At 45.2% G+C, this 17,868-nt stretch overlaps 3 protein-coding genes and 1 long non-coding RNA gene across 4 annotated transcripts; 1 reads left to right on the top strand and 3 right to left on the bottom strand.

Annotated features, from left to right (window-relative positions):
• Positions 1-3,634: 3,634 nt before the first annotated feature.
• Positions 3,635-5,483, bottom strand: LOC116738552. Its single transcript, XR_004344800.1, has 4 exons — positions 5,337-5,483; positions 4,763-4,912; positions 4,549-4,664; positions 3,635-4,468 (listed from the first exon to the last, which is right to left on the bottom strand). It is a non-coding gene; the product is annotated as an uncharacterized LOC116738552 (long non-coding RNA).
• LOC100115933 (chymotrypsin-2) lies at positions 3,926-5,028 on the top strand. Its single transcript, XM_016983268.3, has 3 exons — positions 3,926-4,078; positions 4,154-4,470; positions 4,544-5,028. The coding sequence occupies exons 1-3, from the start codon at positions 4,033-4,035 to the stop codon at positions 4,943-4,945; spliced, it is 765 nt and encodes a 254-aa protein (XP_016838757.1). The 5' UTR covers positions 3,926-4,032; the 3' UTR covers positions 4,946-5,028.
• Positions 5,484-5,829: 346 nt separating the features above from the next.
• Positions 5,830-6,767, bottom strand: LOC100115895 (chymotrypsin-1). The gene is made up of 3 exons (XM_031926340.1): positions 6,722-6,767; positions 6,322-6,647; positions 5,830-6,273 (listed from the first exon to the last, which is right to left on the bottom strand). The coding sequence occupies exons 1-3, from the start codon at positions 6,765-6,767 to the stop codon at positions 5,851-5,853; spliced, it is 795 nt and encodes a 264-aa protein (XP_031782200.1). The 3' UTR covers positions 5,830-5,850.
• A 4,065-nt stretch (positions 6,768-10,832) lies between these two features.
• LOC100679122 lies at positions 10,833-12,150 on the bottom strand. Its single transcript, XM_003427971.5, has 2 exons — positions 11,882-12,150; positions 10,833-11,731 (listed from the first exon to the last, which is right to left on the bottom strand). The coding sequence occupies exons 1-2, from the start codon at positions 11,887-11,889 to the stop codon at positions 10,879-10,881; spliced, it is 861 nt and encodes a 286-aa protein (XP_003428019.1). The 5' UTR covers positions 11,890-12,150; the 3' UTR covers positions 10,833-10,878.
• Between the last annotated feature and the right edge of the window lie 5,718 nt (positions 12,151-17,868).

The following is a 17,868-nucleotide window of genomic DNA, read 5'->3' as shown; positions in this document are numbered from 1 at the left end:
CGTAAATAATAACGAGCTTCCATGCAGCAGCGAAACCGCGACACACACACACACACACACACACACACACACACACAAAGTGCAATAAACGGGCTACCGGTGTTGGCCGGCGGGTCTCGCCCCCACCGTGGCTCCGATTCCCCATAACAAAGGGACGCGCGCGACCTTTCGACAAGGGCAAACACGTACTCCTGCTCGTGACCTCAGAGCTATAGGTATATAGAATGCGAGAGCGAGTCTACAGCTGGTTTTCTTCTTCTTCTTATTCTCGGGGCCCGAAGGCGGTATTAAAAATCCAAGTGCAGTACAGCCGAGAGCACGTATACCTCCGGGGACAAAGACGCGCGAGTAGGGGTGAGCTGCGCTAACGGCACTCTCTGTATGGCTATATGCGCGTACCGAGAGGAAGAAAGAGAGTCAAAGCCTTTAAGCTTTACGATGTGTAAATCACAAATGTTAAGCAGTCCTAGGGGATTCCCCTCTTAGACTCTTAGAGCCTCGATAGTGTACGGACAAGTTTACGGCATTGCAGCGCACATTGTTCCGTGTGCTGCGAGACTCTCTCTCTCGGCTGAATATTGAATCTAACGACTATACTCAAAGCTATCTCTCTCTCTCTCTCTCTCTCTCTCTCTCTCTCTCTCTCTCTCTCTCTCTCTCTCTCTCTCTTTCAGGTATATACGTTGAAACGCTGCGCTGCAGTATGTCCGATAATCCGCTAATAGACCGTTGACAAAAAAGTGTCGGGGGGTACGGTATGATTTATCGTCGGATTCGTTATATCGTAATTACGCTTTTCTCTCTAATCGAGAGGGTCTCTCCTGCGACACTCCATCTGCGGTTTCACCTTTTTATTATACTTCTGGTCACTCTCGGGGAGACCGAGCAAAAAAACGGACAGCCGTAAAGAAGCGATTTTCCACAGAGCGCACTTGGGGGTACTCGAAAGGGACACGCGCGCGCGCGCGCGCGCGAGCAGTTTCCCTGGATATGCATAATTTTCGACAGCCGTGAAGGAACGGGAGGAAATGCGGTTTATTGATGGTCGAGTTATCTAGTGTGCAGGGGAGAGTTTTGATAAATTAACGATGGCGACGTTCTACGGGGGGACGATTCGAGAAAAAAATTGTTGAGAAATGAAGCTTATTTCAGCGAGGCTGCAGTTAATGTTCGCGGTCGATTTCTTAATATTCTAACGTTATTGCAGCGCATGCAGGACACACAAAGCGGGTATAGGTGTATATTTCAAGTCTTTTGAAGGCATTCAGGGTTTACACAGTGAATGAAGATAATTTTTCGAGAATTTTCGCGTGTTTACTTTCGTACGTAAGCGTGCGCGCTCGAAGATATTTCACGAACGCGCAAATTGAACATGTAGTCTGAAAGGAACCTCTAATATGACAGCGTTCGTAATAAGCACATTTTTCTCCCTCCTGTCCACATGCACGAGCGAAAAAAGCCAAGAGAATATATGTATACATCTATACACACTCAGCGAAGTACGCAAAAAGCCAGCGACGCGCAAGTCATCCTTCACAGGAACACGTTATTATAATAAGCTCTCGCGCGCGCCAAAAGCACTCGGGAAAAAAACGAGGAGCGAAAGCCCATTATTCCCTCCACGCACACGCGGACAAGCTGCAATATAGGAACACAATTTGCACGCGTCGGTAAATCGACATCGGGCCGTGACACGCGTGACAGCGAAATGACCGCGGGGAGGAAAAAAAAGCGAGCAGCGCAAGATGAGGACCAATGATATTTTACTTTCGGTAGCCATAGCCTTGCGCTCGAGCCGTAAATCGCCGCGAGGGTGTAGTGTGCTTCTTTTTTAGCGCGGCTATACCTCGCCGCGTTTCTCGGCACTATTTCCGACGCCGATTCGGGGAACCGGTCGTTTTTCAATATTCCTCGCCAATTCTTGTATTGTGCTACAGCAGCTATAGTTCTGGTTTTTCTATTCCGAGAGACGAATTCGTCGGTGAAAATAAATGACTGAAAGCTGTGCGTGTTGATTAATTTTCGCGAGGCGAAAGAAAAAACGAGGACATCGAACACTCTCGATTTTATTATAGCGAGGAGGAAAAAAGTTGAATTTAGGTCGGTTCGTTAAGAACAGAGCGGATCAGATAATTCAGCAAAGATTAAGGCGTTTTTACGAGAAGCTTTAATCTCTCCCCCTGCGCGATGCGCTCGTCGACTGGCAGTCGATGCACGCACACATAAAATCCGCGTAGGATGGGAAGCAGCCCGCATCTCGACTCGATTTTAATCTCTATCGCTTCTATTCCTTCTTTTGCTCGACCTCTCCTCCCTTGTACATAATACGTCTCGTTCCTTTTCTCTCTCTCTCTCTCTCTCTCTCTCTCTCTCTCTCTCTCTATCTCTCCCTCTCTTCCTCCGAGGCTATCTCTCTCCGGCGGTCAGCCGATTCTCTTTTTGGCCATACGTGCATCGGCTACCGCGTATACGCGGCTACCGAGAGAACGAGACACAGAGAGAAGCTCTTTTAAAAGGAGATAAACACGGAGCCTCTTCTGTCTGCAGCTTTGTGCCCATGTGTGCGCGTACGTACGTATGCACCGATGCGAAAATTACGCGAAGCTCTTGAAGGAGAAACTATGCGTAACCGCGGGAGACACTGCAGTTTCAAATATTTTACGATAATTCGATTTTCAGTTTGCGAACAAACATGCGTCAGTAGGAGCGCGTCGACGAGGATTTATCGGCAAATGAAATTTTGTTTGGATGAGTGAGACTTGCTTGTATTTTTTTATTTTTTTATTCGATTGCTAAGTATGAATGTAAATAGAGTACAAGGTCTCGAGAAACAGAAGATGTATACTGTAAGCAAGTCTCTTCTTTTATCTGATAAACGCCCTGTATCAAGGGTTACACGATGTAACCAACCTGAATAAAGATCCAGTTTAACTTCCTTTTGGTTATCAAATTTGACCTTGGCTCGCTCGTATCTCGTGCATCTCATCATTTCGCCCGGTGAACACTTTTTGTTCAAGATTATCCTCCTGTGAAATATTATTTATGCCAGTTGTATTATTCCAAATAGTTTTGCCGCTAGAAATGCTGTTTTCGAAGAAACAACACTTTTGCACGCGACGCGCTGATGACGAGGCGTGTTCATCCATTAGAGTTATTTTTATGACTTCACGGTCTCGGATTTATCTCCTCTCGGTCCTCTGGCTTTTTCTACTCGTCTCCTTTTTGCACGATGACCCGTAGCGACACCGCTGAGACAGCAAACTTATTATGCCAGTACAGACGCGTCGAGAAGAAAATACTGCGGGCCATCGACTGCTGCTGCTGCTGCAGAGATGACGAAGGCGCTGCTACTGCTGGCTGCGGCCGTTGTCTGATGCTCACTTAAAAACGAAGCGCAGTAATTTGAACCGAGAATAAATTACGAGATGCTCTTCCGATTACGCCTGCACTGCGCTGCGCGCGGCTTAATGTATACGCGTGCGTCCAGTTTTTGAAATTGCATTATTCAAATCTGCGTATAACGTAACGAGATTTGTTTTTGGATATTCCTTTGTAATAACAAATTGATGTTTTTCCAAGAGTTTTTGTATTTTGTATTGACGAATTTGTTTCGGGTCTGCTCACAAGTGTCGGCGGCGATGATTTATTTCTGCATAATTTAGTGTACGAATGACGGGGTTTACATCCGAAAACTGTCAAATCATTATATATACTACATGCGATTGCTTGAAAGCCACACCACCTGGCAAAACAAAAACCGAGTTGATATTCGGAAACCGCATGATTGATTGCTTAATATGGCTTACGGTACGGTTATGAATATTCGAGCAGCGGAAACGAATCGAAAATTGTATTATAATGTAATTAAAAATTCGTTCCCTCCCCTTTCTCGAAATTAATCAACCGTACGCAATTAAAATTCAAGGCTCTCATGTTTGACGAGTGCATGCGGTCGGCAGTATAAAAGCATTTTGAGCTTTCTCAAAAAGCATAACCAGCTCACAGTTCCTCTTGCAAGCATCAGCAGCGATCATGGTTTCTCAACTGTTCTTTTTACTCATCAGTGCTCTAGCACTAGGTAACTATTTTTTTTTTCAAGTCTATTAGCGAATTATAATAATTGTTGCTAATAAAAAACGTGTCTCCTTATTAGGAGCCAATGCAGGAGTTACGGATAAATTGGTTGGCGCAAAAAACGCCGACATTGCTGAATTCCCATACCAAGTGTCCCTGCGTTTAGGAAGAAAACACTTTTGTGGAGGTGCACTGATCACCAAGAAGCACGTACTGACAGCAGCTCACTGTGTCGCCGCCGTCAAGAGCACTGGCTTGAGCAGGTTGTCTGCCGTTGTCGGTACCAACAGTGTATCCAGTGGTGGATCGACATACAGAATCAAAGCTCTGTCTTCGCATCCGAACTACGTCAGCAAGCCAAATCCTGACTGGATGTACGACATCGGTGTGATCACTGTGAGTGGAATATTACTTAATTTTGTCAGTATGTATCCAACGACCTTCTAACTTATGAACACCTTTGTTACAGCTTACTTCTGAAGTCAAACTGTCGAGTCGTGTGGCTTTAGTCAAGCTTCCCACGAAAGACGTCACTATCGGTGACGAAGCTGTCGTCTCTGGATGGGGAACCATGCTCAGGCCAACCTCGCCTATATCGCAGAGCCTCCAAAAATTAACTGTTAACGTTATCAGCACTGAGCAATGCAGAAAGGACATGCCTTCCTGGGCAACAGTCCACTCAACCTACGTCTGCACATTCGTCAAGAAAGGAGCTGGTGCTTGCTCTGGTGACAGTGGCGGCCCATTGGTAGCCAACGACGAAATCATCGGTGTTGTGTCTGGAGGAATTCCTTGTGCTGTTGGTTATCCAGATGTTTTCACGAACGTCTACAAGTACCTGAGTTACGTGAACAAGATCATCGATCAATAAAGACTGACTGATGCTTGTTAATACACCTGTATTTATTATGCGAAGCGTTAATAAAAATATTTATTTATTTATTTTCTAAACTACATATCTTGCAATTAATTTATTAACCACGCGCTCACATCGCTAACTATACGAACATAAGCAAGCTGAGATAGGCCTTTATAAGTATTTTGCTGTCTCCTTTATTTTCTTGTAGCTTCAATTTTTCTAAAATATTTTTTGTCCTTATAAGAAGCATTTTACTCCAATTTTATTCATTCTAACTTATACTAATTAATATTTATTTTTCAATCTACGTTCACAGAGTTTGAATTTGCGAACGCATCTGTGTAACTTTGTGCACATAAGTAGGAAAAATGGTATACGATAGTCGTAAGCTGCGTAGGGGTACCCAGAAGAGTTCCACTTCTTTGGCATTCGTATCGTAATTAGTCCGGGCGCTGGTGCCATCTGAGTGTAAATTTCAAGCTCCCCTCAGTAACTTGGAGTTTTTCTATGATTTTTGGGATGCTGAATCGAAATTTGTTGGTTACGAAGCCTGAAATCCGTTAGTTTTTTGTTATAAACAAATTACTGATTTGCAATAAACAAATAATGGTTATTTGCAGTTGAAAAAAATTGAGCTCGCAACGCTCGGGTGCTAACTGCGCCCGTGTAAAAAAGAACCATTTAAGTCACACGTATCGTAATGTACTATTAAACCGCCTATAATATTTTACTATACATGGTGATTCAATCCTTTCTGTAACAGAAGCTTCAATATGTTTAATCTTAATATGCTTATTTAATGACAAAAGGTAGATTGATTAATAACAAAGTAAGTTACTTCGAACAAATAAAAAAATAATTTTATTTCACAAATCATTAAATATACAGGTATTTAAAAGAGCCATCCAAGTCGTTTATTACTTTATGACCTTATTCACGTAACTCAGGTACTGGTAGACATCTGTAAAAACGTCTGGATAACCAATAGCACAAGGGATTCCTCCAGATACAACACCAACCACTTCACCGTCTACTACCAATGGACCACCGCTATCTCCTGAGCAAGCACCGGCGCCTCTTTTGACGAATGTACAGACGTGAGATGGGTGCACTCTTGCAAAAGAAGGCATAGACTTCTGACAATTTTCATAGCTGATGATTTTGACGGTTAACTTTTGGAGACTTTGTGACAGTGGCGTGGAAGGACTGACCATTGTTCCCCATCCAGAGACTACAGCTTCGTCCCCAACAGTGACGTCCTTTTTGGGCAGTTTTACTAAGGCCACCCGACTTGACAGTGTAACTTCAGAAGCAAGCTGTATAAAACAATTCAATTTCCTTTAAACTAAAACTTTGTTATGGATACTTCATTATGAAGTTAAGTATACGGTTATACTCACGGTGACCACTCCAATATCGTACAACCAGTCAGGGGTCACTTTATTCACATAGTTTGGATGCGAAGATAGAGCTTTGACTTTGTAAGTGGATCCACCACTGTACAGACTATTGGTGCCAACGACGGCAGACAATCTGCTCAAGCTACTTTTTACGGCGACAACACAGTGAGCAGCTGTAAGAACGTGTTTCTTGGTAATCAAAGAACCTCCACAAAAGTGACTACCACTGAGACGCAAGGAGACCTGATATGGAAATTCACCTATGTCCGCGATTTTCGCGCCTACCAATTTATCCGTAACTCCTGCATTGGCTTCTGATTAGATGAAATAATATTCATGTTATTTCAATTTAGAAATATTTATATTTATTCGTTAACAAATAACTTACCCAGAGCCAAAGCCGCGATCAGCACTAAAGATGAAAGCTGGATCATAGTGATGCTTGATAGTAACAAGAGTAGGATTCGAGTGCTGATGATGCATTTTGTTGCAGTCAAAAATGCTTTTATACTTTGCGAAGATTTAAGGAAAAACAAAACCTTTGACGCACAGCAGTAGAATGTTTTGCTTTTAGAAGAATTAAATAAACTGATTAATTGATTAAAATTCAAATTTTATTTCCGATATTGCATATATTACCGTCGCGAAATTAGTACAAGTACCCAATGAATAACAAAAATTTCCGGGTAAAACGTTTGTTCGCCTTGTGACGTGCGAAAGTTCATTTCGAACTTCGCGATGCACGATATCTCACTAAATCGCAAGTGCGATTTGTAAATCGTTACGCATCATTATTTTGATAATAAAAGAAAACATTTTATATTGTAGATGGTAGTATAACTCCGAAGTTGCACTTTGATTGAATAAAAACTTAACGTTATTCTTTTGATATGACTGTAATCGACGAGATTCTGCAGGACTTACGACAAACGTAAATACTGATGAAATGTCCTCATTGACATTGAAAAACTCGAGATAAATGTCAGGACATTGTGAAGGCCACCAATCAACGGAACAATCCACTAGTAGCATTTAATTACTATTTTCAAATAATCAAATTACATAAGACTGCTGTGTGCAGATACAACGTTAATCTAATTTCTAGAGAATTGATAGTTTAATTTGCACACTCGGCGAACTCGTAAAAAAAAAATTCGAACGAATCCACAAACAAGTTATTCACGGTTCCATATTCAACAAACACAATAAGTCTGCGATTACGAGTTCACTGATTCCCTCTCTCTTTCCGCGTCACTCGCAACGTCACTGCCAAACATCGTCTTGTCTTTTCATTCACGTAAAAAGAAAACAAGCAATAGAAGAACAGCAGACGCAAAAAGCCGATCAGAAACGAGTCTGCAGTCTGCGCTGCATCCTCGAAAGAAAAAGCCGCCTCGATCTCGCGCATCCCCGTATTGAAGCATCATATATTCCTCGATCGCGAAAGAGAATAAAAGCGAAGCTGACCGAGAGAGATCAAGCGCAGCCTGTTGCAGGCAGACGCATATAGTGTACACTATACTCGCGACAGAGACGCGCTCTCTCTCTCTCTCTCTCTCTCTCTCTCTCTCTCTCTCTCTTTCTCTCTCTCTCCCTTCATCCCACTTCAAGGGCTCTCCTCACGCCCCCCTTTCGCTTTTTTCTCTCTTTCTCTCTCTTCTCTCGTCCTCATTTTTTCTCCTCTCCCCCTTGGCTCTCTTATTCTCTCGTTGCTCCTTTTGCCCAAGCGTCAGCCATATCCACTCTCGCTGCTCCTTTTTCTCCCTTCTCTCTCCCCGCGAAGGTAGTGCGCGGCCCTCCTCCTTTTTCTCCTTTTCTCTCTCTCTCTCTCTCTCTCTCTCTCTCTCTCTCTCTCTCTCTCTCTCTCTCTCTCTCTCTCTCTCTCTCTACTCCTTTCGCGGACCCTTCCCGTCTTGTTTTTTCCTTATATTCCTCCGCTCGCCGAGAGTCGACCTTATCTTTTTCTCTCGGCTCGTACCTTCTCTCTCTCCGGTAACTCCCTCTCCTGCTCCCTCCGTTGCAGCGTCTTGGCTCTGGCTTTTGTGCAGCAGCAGCATCAGCGTGTCCAGCCTACGCTGCGGTTTTTTGAGCGAAGCGTGTCCCGACACGCGAGATGCAGGATCCAGCTCGCGCTACCTCCCCCACACACGCCGTCAGGATCGCTTCTCCTCCCTCGAGAAACCCCCGGCCAGGGCACGCTACTTTTGCGCGCAGGTTTCGCAAGCGAGGCCTGATAGAATTTCGACGCTTCGAAAATGAGGAGAAAGAGGCGGTGAACGGTGTGTTCTGCGTGGAGGAAAGGGGAGAGAAAGTGAGCTGGTGACTCACGCACTGCCTCTGCGCGAAGGTGTACGGGACTCTATGGAGGAGTTTTTTTGGGCAACTTTCTGTCCCTTCGTTGCGACATCGCTTCGATTCTTTGACCTCTGCCGAAGATGCTTCTTGAGGCGTCATGCTTCGCCGGAATGTAGGGCAGCAGCTTTCGATACCGGGAAACTCTTTAAAAAAGCTCTTATAGCGACTGCATATAACGCGACGAGATAAAGCGGTTACGCTTCCTAATAGCCGCACGTCACCGTCAACTTGCTTCAAAAAAAGAAGCATAATAACCGCGCGCACTTCGAAAAGCACATAATTAAAGGCCCGAACAATTAGCCAGGAAGCGTTTAACGAACGCGCGGGGCCGCATCGCTCCCCTTTCGCTAACTGCAAATCATCCCTTTCATATCCGGCGCGCACAGTTTATACACTGCAGCAGCGTCTCATCTCTTTCTCTCTCTCTTGGCTAACAAACGCCGCAAAGAGAGCCGCGTAGCGTCGGCGCGAGCCTTTCATCTCCCGCTCGTAATCGCGGTCGCGGCGACGTATCGCAAATACGCCGCGCGCGGCGCACGCTTGCACGCATGCCTTCGAGACGCCGATGCAGCCCGCGCGCGCGTGTGTGTACAGCGAGCACATGCGCCGGAATTTTTAGTGCAGCCGAGCTACTGCTAACAGCGGTAGCGCTGAGAGATTTAAACAGAGTGGAAGGAAGCAAGGCTACAAGATTTAAGAGAGGGCTAATGGAAAAGACTCGAGAGAGCGCGTAAATGAACCGAAACGCCGTGATTGAAAAGCTCAGTCGGCCGCCGCTGTGGGATTGAAGATTTTTTGCGTCGCGCGAAGAGACGCGCTGCGCAGATAAATTTTAATCAAAGTAAACAAAAAAGTTCGGAGGAAGAAAAGTAAGTCGACGCCAGGTTTACTAAAGCACAAAGAGATCTCACAAAGAAAGAGCGAGAGAGAAGTCCCGTAGCATCTTGAAGTACGTCTCAAAAGAAAACGCGCCCGTCGCGCAAGAATCACTTCCCCCTCGAAGTTACGAGTGTACGCCGACACAAAGAAAGAAGCTCCGAAAAAAGCAAATGGCCACCGAAGAGATAGGAGGGGTCGAGCGCAGCGTCTCAAGGAACGCAAGAAGCTCCAGCAGTGGAAAAAGGACTCATGGGCGGGGAAGCTGCGCGCTGGATTTACTTTTTGCCCCTCGCGACTCGTGCGCGTAATACGCGCGTCGCGCAACCAAATTACACGGCTGGCACACGTGCGCCCTTGTATGCGCGCAAAAAGAGAGATGCCGAAAAGTGTATCTCGTATCTTTCGTTTTAACCAAATTGCACTGCGGTCGCGACGAAGCTGTTTACATGCGTATATAATAATAAAGCACTCCTCAACGATCCCGAAATTTCGCGGACAATTAAACACAGTGCACTCGTATCTCGAATAACTCATCCGGCCGTACATTATGCATACGCGAGCGAAAGAAATAACTTTTACGCATGTAAATTGCTGCGCGCAGCGCCATAACGGTAATAACACACACACGAGCCGTACTCTCGCGTAAATATTTATCGCCGAAAGAGAGGGAGAGAAAAGAGTACCGCGCGGAGGATCCCGGCAAGGAGATAACGCGTAAACACGGGAGTCTTTGTGCGCAGCGGACCCTGGGCTTACGCACTTTCGCGCTCGTTACCACCAGCTCTCGCGCGCACAGGATTCATATTCCTCGCGCGCGGCGTTGATTTACGAGCAGGAGAGATGGTTCTCTTTTTGTTCTCCGCTTCCAAAGCCGACTCGATTAAGGGGGAGTGGTGTTCGCTGTTTCTCTTACTCCGAGAGAGAGAGAGAGAGACTTGATGATTGATAATTGAATGTTGGACGCGCAGCGCGCAACGATAATTGGAAATAATGACGGCCATTCTTTTTGAACGGCGAATATTCCGTGGGGGCTGTAGCACTTTTGAAAACGCTGCGGAACAAAAAACATCCAAAGCTTGAGTGGGCTTTGATTTGCTCGCTCTTCTGAGTGCATCAATTTTCGAAGGAGCGACTCGTTGTTTGGAACGACTATGGGAGAGGTCGACGCGGGGTTATACGGAGTATTTGTTATGGTCGGCAATTTTCGGGGTAATAAATCGGAAACGACGAGCGGCGGAAGAGCCACGAGAAACGAGAAATACGGCTTAGAAGAAGAGCATTTACTGTGAAAGAGTTACACGTTTATTTCAATTACTTATAATCGACACGGTGATTATCGCTTGTACGCGAGCGCTTCAGATCTGTGGTCGGGCGTAGAACGATGAGCCTGTTTCCATTGATATCGAGCCGATCGAGTCTTCTCTCGGCCTTCATCGCCTGGGCGGCTGTCTTGAAGTACACGCTGCAGTAGCGGATGCTTTTATAGGGGACAGTTTTCACGTAGCTGACGGCTAGCGGCTCGTATTTTTCGAGCAAGTGGAGGACGTAGGCAGCGCCGACGGAGTGGTGTAAGTTGGCCACTATGACTTCGAATGCGCTGCTTGCCAGGAGCGGGATGACTTCTTTGTCTGTGCTTGCGCAACGAGGAGGAGTCTTTTTATTGTTGCCGATGGTTTCGTCGGACTTCTGCTCGTGCCCGACTTCGGGATTCGCAAATCTGACTCTCTTTTTACAGGTCAGCTTCTTTATCAGCAAAAGCCTTATCTCGTTAATCTTATTGATCGAAGCACCCTTGGCGTTTTCGAGATTTTTCTCGTTTTCGGACCTCTTTCTTGTCTGCTCCTTCTTGGGATACCAGTCCGTGTTTTCCTTCGTTTTCTCGTAAGGTATCAAATTAATACTAGGCTGCTTTCTGGTCTTGTCCATGGCTTTCTTGGCGGCTTCGAAGGTCTTGAACCTGATAAAGCGTAAGCCTTTCTCGTCGCCGGCACTTCGCACGCTTATAAAATCTTCAAACTTGGAGAAGTAATCGTAGATTTCCGAGAGCTCGAGAGCATCTTTGTTGGCGAACGCGAAGACATAAGCTCCGCGGGCGTCTTTCTTGCAAAAATAATCGTAGTTCGACTGTGTCTGGAGGTCGCACTGATCCTCCGTCACCTCGGCGCTGTTGATGAGAACGAAAGGGTTGAGTTACTATTTATAATACTGATAGTGAAAACCATACTACTATAAAACTACAATATAAATTTCCAAAATTATCAGGTCACTTGCAAAAAGATTACTCGAGTAACAGGTGGCCAATTACCAAACTCACATGATCATTATGTTGACTTCACTGATTCACTGTATCAATTGCGCAATAAATAACCGATTTTAATCCTATACGAAATTCAATCAATATTCAGCAAATATACAGCTCGGTGATTATCACGCACTATAAGCTTCTGATTAGACGCGAGCACACGGTACCGTAAACACCGAATGTCGCGCGGCCAGCGCAAAAGGACATACCGCAAGCATAGAATTTTCGATCCTGCGCATCGCTCGTGCCATCTATCCTACACACGTCTATAAATAAACTCTCGCGACACGAGCGTACCCTATATCTACAGACTATCAAAACACGATCGCAAATATAACAAAAGAAACGCGCCGCATTTCCATAAAAGCAAAGCAAGAACACAAGCGCATCGCATTTCGCACTCCGACAAGCATCGCGCGCAGAGGCGAAGCCCTCCCAACGCATGTATCGGCATCAATCACATACGCGCAGAGCTTCGAAGGAAGAGAAATTGCCGGAGGCGTGTACCCCCGCGATTCTCTCGGATATACATACACTGCGAGCATATATGCATAATGCATCCCCCTATTCGATTCAAGCGGCCCATGGCAACTCTCTAGCTCCCCGTAACCGCTTATTATCATTAGTCGCGGAATATAAGAAGCGGCCGCTTTTGTCCGACGAGAGAGCATAAACTCGTGCAATTGCGGCTGATTACTCGCTGCGATTCTCGCGAACAATAATCGCGTCCTTTCTTATCCTCTGACTTTTGCGGAATTTCGATGTTTTCGCAGAAAAATTACATCGCGCGTAAGTACACGATCGAGACAAATGGCGTAATTGACGCGTCGTTCCGGCAATCAAGTTTACAACTTTTCCAGGACCGCGTCTCGGATCTTCTCTCCCGCATCCGCTTTTTCGCGAGGCTGTACCGGTGAGGGATAGCGCGTAGTTCGGGAGCCGACTCACGCGCACACACTCGAGAGCGAGAGAGAAAAAGAGCCAAACCCTTCACCCACGTGGCCTCTCTTCTTCTTCTTCTCGCAGCACACTTCGTTTATTATTGCCCGACCGCTGAATAATCCTCTTCTCGGCCCACCAGTCTTCCATACTCTCTATCTCTCTCCTGGCTGTAATCTTCTTCTTTTTCTTCTTTTTTTTTGCCGTTTTTCTGTAATCCCTCGCGCGCTTCGCAGGAGAAGGCTTTTTCGGGGCGGTGTTGAATTTTTATTTTTCCCTCGATCTTAATTACGCTCGAGCCGTGTGGCGGGCAATTTATTTCGCTGTTTTCGCGATTGCTTTAAAATGCACTTTAGCTTCCGTGCGCGCATTCAATATTTCGCGGCTTACTCCTCTCTGGATTAAACTACTGCAGGGATCAGAGGGCTGTGTGAAAAATTTTAAATCACTCCCGCGCGCAAGTCACCCTGTCTGTGTACGATCCGAGACGCGCACACTCCCACGCCATCGTCATTATCGTGCCTCTCGGTGCATCAGGCAAATTGCAGCGCCAAAGAGAGAGAGAGAGAGAGAGAGAGAGAGAGAGAGAGAGAGAGAGAGAGAGAGAGAGAGAGAGAGAGAGCAGGCATCGCGTGCTGCAGTCACGTCGTCAGGGGTCAACTGCGCAGGCATCTTCTCTCGCGTTATATGTGTGAGAGAAAAACACTGCAGCGAAGACAAGCTGCACCATACATGTGTTCACCGTACAGTGACGAGAGCGGAGAGATTTCTTTGTCGCAAGTGAGGCCGTTTAGGGGGTCGCTTTACTTGTAGTGTCTTGTTTTCGTTGTGCCAGGACTCTCGCCCCTTTTTGGAAAATCGAGTGGAGAGAGACCTTTGTGCGACGCGCAGTTGGAAAGATGCACTCTTGATGGACTGCAGGCTACAACGGAGCTCTTTGTGCGGATATGAATGTCAAGGGCGAGACGATTTTTCTCTATTAGAAGTGCTCATTAATAATAATCAACTTGATGGGCCCCGTCGTACGTTGGGCCTGACGCTTACAAATTTATCAATATTTTCAGTGATGAGGAGGGCGGCCTTGACCTTTGTGCTTTACGTGCGGTCTTATTTCGTATAACGTACGCGGGAAAAGACCGTTGCAAAAAAATGATACAGGTATCTCTATAAATTTAGCGCGACTCTTAAGAATTAAGAGATCGGCTAGCTAATTTTTGCAGTGCCAATTCGCTTAATTCTTACGCGTTTGTTTCAACTAATGATTTCTATAATGGCAAACATTTTTCGGGAGCTGGACTGCTATAACTGTTAGTTTGTGCTTGTGCATCTTAATATTAAAAATTTCCTAATTTTGCATTTTTGTAAGTACAAAACGCATCGTTTACTTTCATGGATGCACTTCGCACAATGTGTGCTCAGTGAATCTAAAATACGATTTCCGTTTGATTCTTACGTGATTCACACAAAAAACTGCGTCTCAACGGGAGTTTGAGAATGTTAAAGGTCTTTGTAAACGGTTTTCCAGGTCATAGTGAGTTTCCGGTTCTTTATCATAAAAAAAACTTCGACTACCGTCTACCTATCAGTATCAGAACCTTGAACACAGAAAAGCCTATTTTGTTATCGTTATCTACGACTACACTACTGTTATACAAGAGGATGCATTTAGACTTCAAACTGCGACAAAAACAGCAGTTAAACCGACTAACAGTATTTTCATATCATGTCAAGTAATATTCACGCGCATTAGTAAAAATGGCTTCACTCTAAGAGTATTAGTTAATAAACTATGAAATAACATTTAAAAAATTAAATATAACATGAAAAAATTTTTGCTTATTCGCCCACGACATTATACTCCCCCCGAACAATGCCAAAGAAAAACCTGTTTTCCCAACATAAGTAAACATATCGGGTCTTCAATTAACGATCATCTTCGCCAACCCGTCGCGAGGAAAATCCCCGAAGAATCTCCCGCAACGCAAGGGCCCGAAAAAAGTCAAGATTAACGAGGCCGCCCACGAAATCTCTCCCGCGGGATCTCTCGAATTCCTAACGTACATTTTCACTTCCCCCCCCCCCCCCTCATCTTTGAAACTCACGAAGTCCGGGACCGAGCGACGTGTGAAGTGTATTTCGACGCATCCCCCGGGCGGGAAAATTCTCATGCGTGTATAGCGTGACCGCGTCGTATACTCTTCAGTCGGCCCATTACGGCGCAGGCATTCCATGCGGGAGAAGGGGCTCTCTCGGGGGCGGGAAGTCTATGCTGATGGCTTCAATCGTGGCGTGTCATCGTCGACTACACTAAACACGTGTGGCGAAGCGCGGGTTTCGGATTTTCGGCGGGAGAGTTCTTCACCTACGCGCCAAAACCAACAGAGAACGTTTGTTTGGGCTGTCGAGGATATAGGGGATAGCTCTGTGCTCACTCGCGTGTCGAGTTTCTATTGAATTTGATTTGTCGGGATGGATTTGAATATGCCTTATGTGAATACGAAAACGGCGGGTTTTTATAGGGAAATTTGTCTGTTACTTGCGGGGTTGTACATGATCTGAATGGAGGTGATATTTTATTTTTTTGGAAGGTCGAAGTTTTATTGTCGGAGTGATGGACGTTAACGCATTTGTGTATTTTCTGTGGGATTTGAAAAATCTTACTCTAAAAAAGAGAGGAATCATCATTCTATTCGTTCTCTGATTGGTCGTCGATTGGCCAATAAGATTACGAGATAGATGGCGTGACGCGCGTGATAGTTTGTTTCTAACCTATAAAAATGTTTAATATAAAGCAGAGCGCGCGTTGATCTTGCTAGTATAATAAAAGTTTTGAGTGTATTATCTTGAAGAAGACGATTCAGCAATGCAAATTTCGCGTAGCGTTGGTCGACAAAAGAATCGGTTGGACAATAAACGAGCTTCTATTTTTCCACATTTGTCAGCCGCTTAGCATAACAAAAATATTTCCCAACCCAATGATTCAATTCATCAAAAAAAAGTCCCACTTTTCGTACGCATTGGGTAAACAGTTGCATTCTGAAGCACGAATTTGCAATTCAAAACAGCACGAAGTACGTCCCAAAGAAATTCACCACACTCGTCTCTGTCCATCTCCTCAAAACCTCTCAAAAGCGTCCTCGTTCAAGACACCCTCTCGCGCCATTGTCGCTAAACCCATTCACGACTCTAATGCACAATATTATGTTACGCATTTAACCAATGCAATCTTCCTCTTCAAAACGAGCCTTATGCATCTATGTGTACACATCTGACCGGTTCAGTCCCTACAAACACGATTAACCAAGGATTAGCAGGTTTTCCTAGCACTTAAAGGATTACAGATCCGAGTTCTTCGGTAAATTAGCGAACCAGCAAAATCCAAATCCGTCATCTCCGTTCCCTTTTTCGAAAATCGAAGCAAACAAAGAAAAAATCTGGCGGAAAATTTCACGCCGAGCAGGAGCAGGTTTCAAAGCTCCGTCGAGGATAATTGAAGATTTCCAGCTCGGAAAGGGTCGACTCCACTGGTAACTTTACGACGAGGCTAGTTTTAGATAGCTGCCATCCGATAGACGGGCACTAAAGAGATACAGTCGATAAAAGGAGCACGTCGTCTTAAGGGGAAAACTGCGTCGCAGTGTTTTTTTCTTCTACCTCCCCTCCGGAGGGGAAAACGCATTATGGGACGACGCTTCTGAAGACCTTGAAGGAGGGGGTAGAGAGTGAGTAAGGTATTCTTTATGCTTCGTCTTCGTTTTCGTTTCTAGGTCCCCGATCGGATCGGACAATGCCGCAGGCTTTATATTGTGATTTAAATGCATCTCGTGCTGCTGGAGGCTTTTCTTTGTGTGCGATCGGTCGCGCGGGTTTTTTTTTCTTCAATAAGCTTCTCTCGGGAATCGTAGTTTTCATCGGGAAAATCGAGGATTTTATACATATACCTATACGCGTTGTGTTTTGTAACGTTCGAGTTGGTTTTTTAAAATATACCTGCTCGTGTGTGCGTGTGTGGAACCGAAACGAAAATCGAGGACAAAGGTCGTTATGGCGCTTTGAAGAGTATGTGGTGTGGAAAAATTTTGAAAACGGTGCGATTCGGGGTAGCTAAATGTGGAGCGGGAATCGAGTTTTGGAAAATTTATATCATACTATTTTCACACGATTTATAAGCGTCGCAAAGTATTGTATATCATGCTTTGAAGTACAGCAAATTTATCTAGTTCGATTTCAGTACTATATAGTAAGTATTGTGTTGCTCAGAACGTGAACAATTTTATAATACAACGAACGTTGGAAACTCATTTATAACAATAAAATCCTACATCAGTCAGCCTAGTCTCGCTGTTCAAACGTGAGCTTGAATAAACACTGCAACGTTTATTCAAATTAATTTATACAAAAAATAACACGCCAAAGAAAAGACGAGAAAAAAGCTACATCAGCTTCCGCAAACTATATATAGCGCTTCAATCACAGCCGCAGAGCTTGAAGACCCTAGCTAATTAAAGAGCAAGCGTAGAGATATAAAACGCCGCCTACATAAATTTACCTAAGGCATCCCGGCCGTACTCCCTAAGTCCACCACATGAAGAAGCCAGAGGAAAAAAAATAAAGAAGAAATCCCAGCCGAAGATAAGGCGTGAAGAGCGCGCGGAGAAGACCAAGGAAAAGCGTATAGGCGCGGGAAAAAAAGGTTCCCCTCCCTCTTCACCGCCTCGACTATAATAGACTCTACACGAGCACACAGGTGGGGCTGAATGCCTTACTTCAACGCTCTGGACGCAGGTGCAGGTAGCTTCGACCTTCCCTCTCTAGCTCACGTAGCTCGACGTAGCTCGTATACCTATAGCAGATAAAGAGAGACCGACTCACGTACGTGGATAGATTGTATAGGGCCCCTGTGGAGATGAAAAGTGCATTCCGAAGCGCGGGAAGAAAAGCCGCGCGATATTTAACGACCGACGACGGCGAGCGACGACGACGCAACGGAAAAGGGCGAGCAGGGAAAAAATCGGTTGAAGCATAGAGGCCAGATTATAGGGACCTGCTCGCTGTAGTAT

Source organism: Nasonia vitripennis, chromosome 3 (assembly GCF_009193385.2).
Source record: "Nasonia vitripennis strain AsymCx chromosome 3, Nvit_psr_1.1, whole genome shotgun sequence".
Classification (NCBI taxonomy): domain Eukaryota; kingdom Metazoa; phylum Arthropoda; class Insecta; order Hymenoptera; family Pteromalidae; genus Nasonia; species Nasonia vitripennis.
Note: the sequence above shows the minus strand (reverse complement) of the source record. Positions and strands in the feature narration are given on the sequence as shown.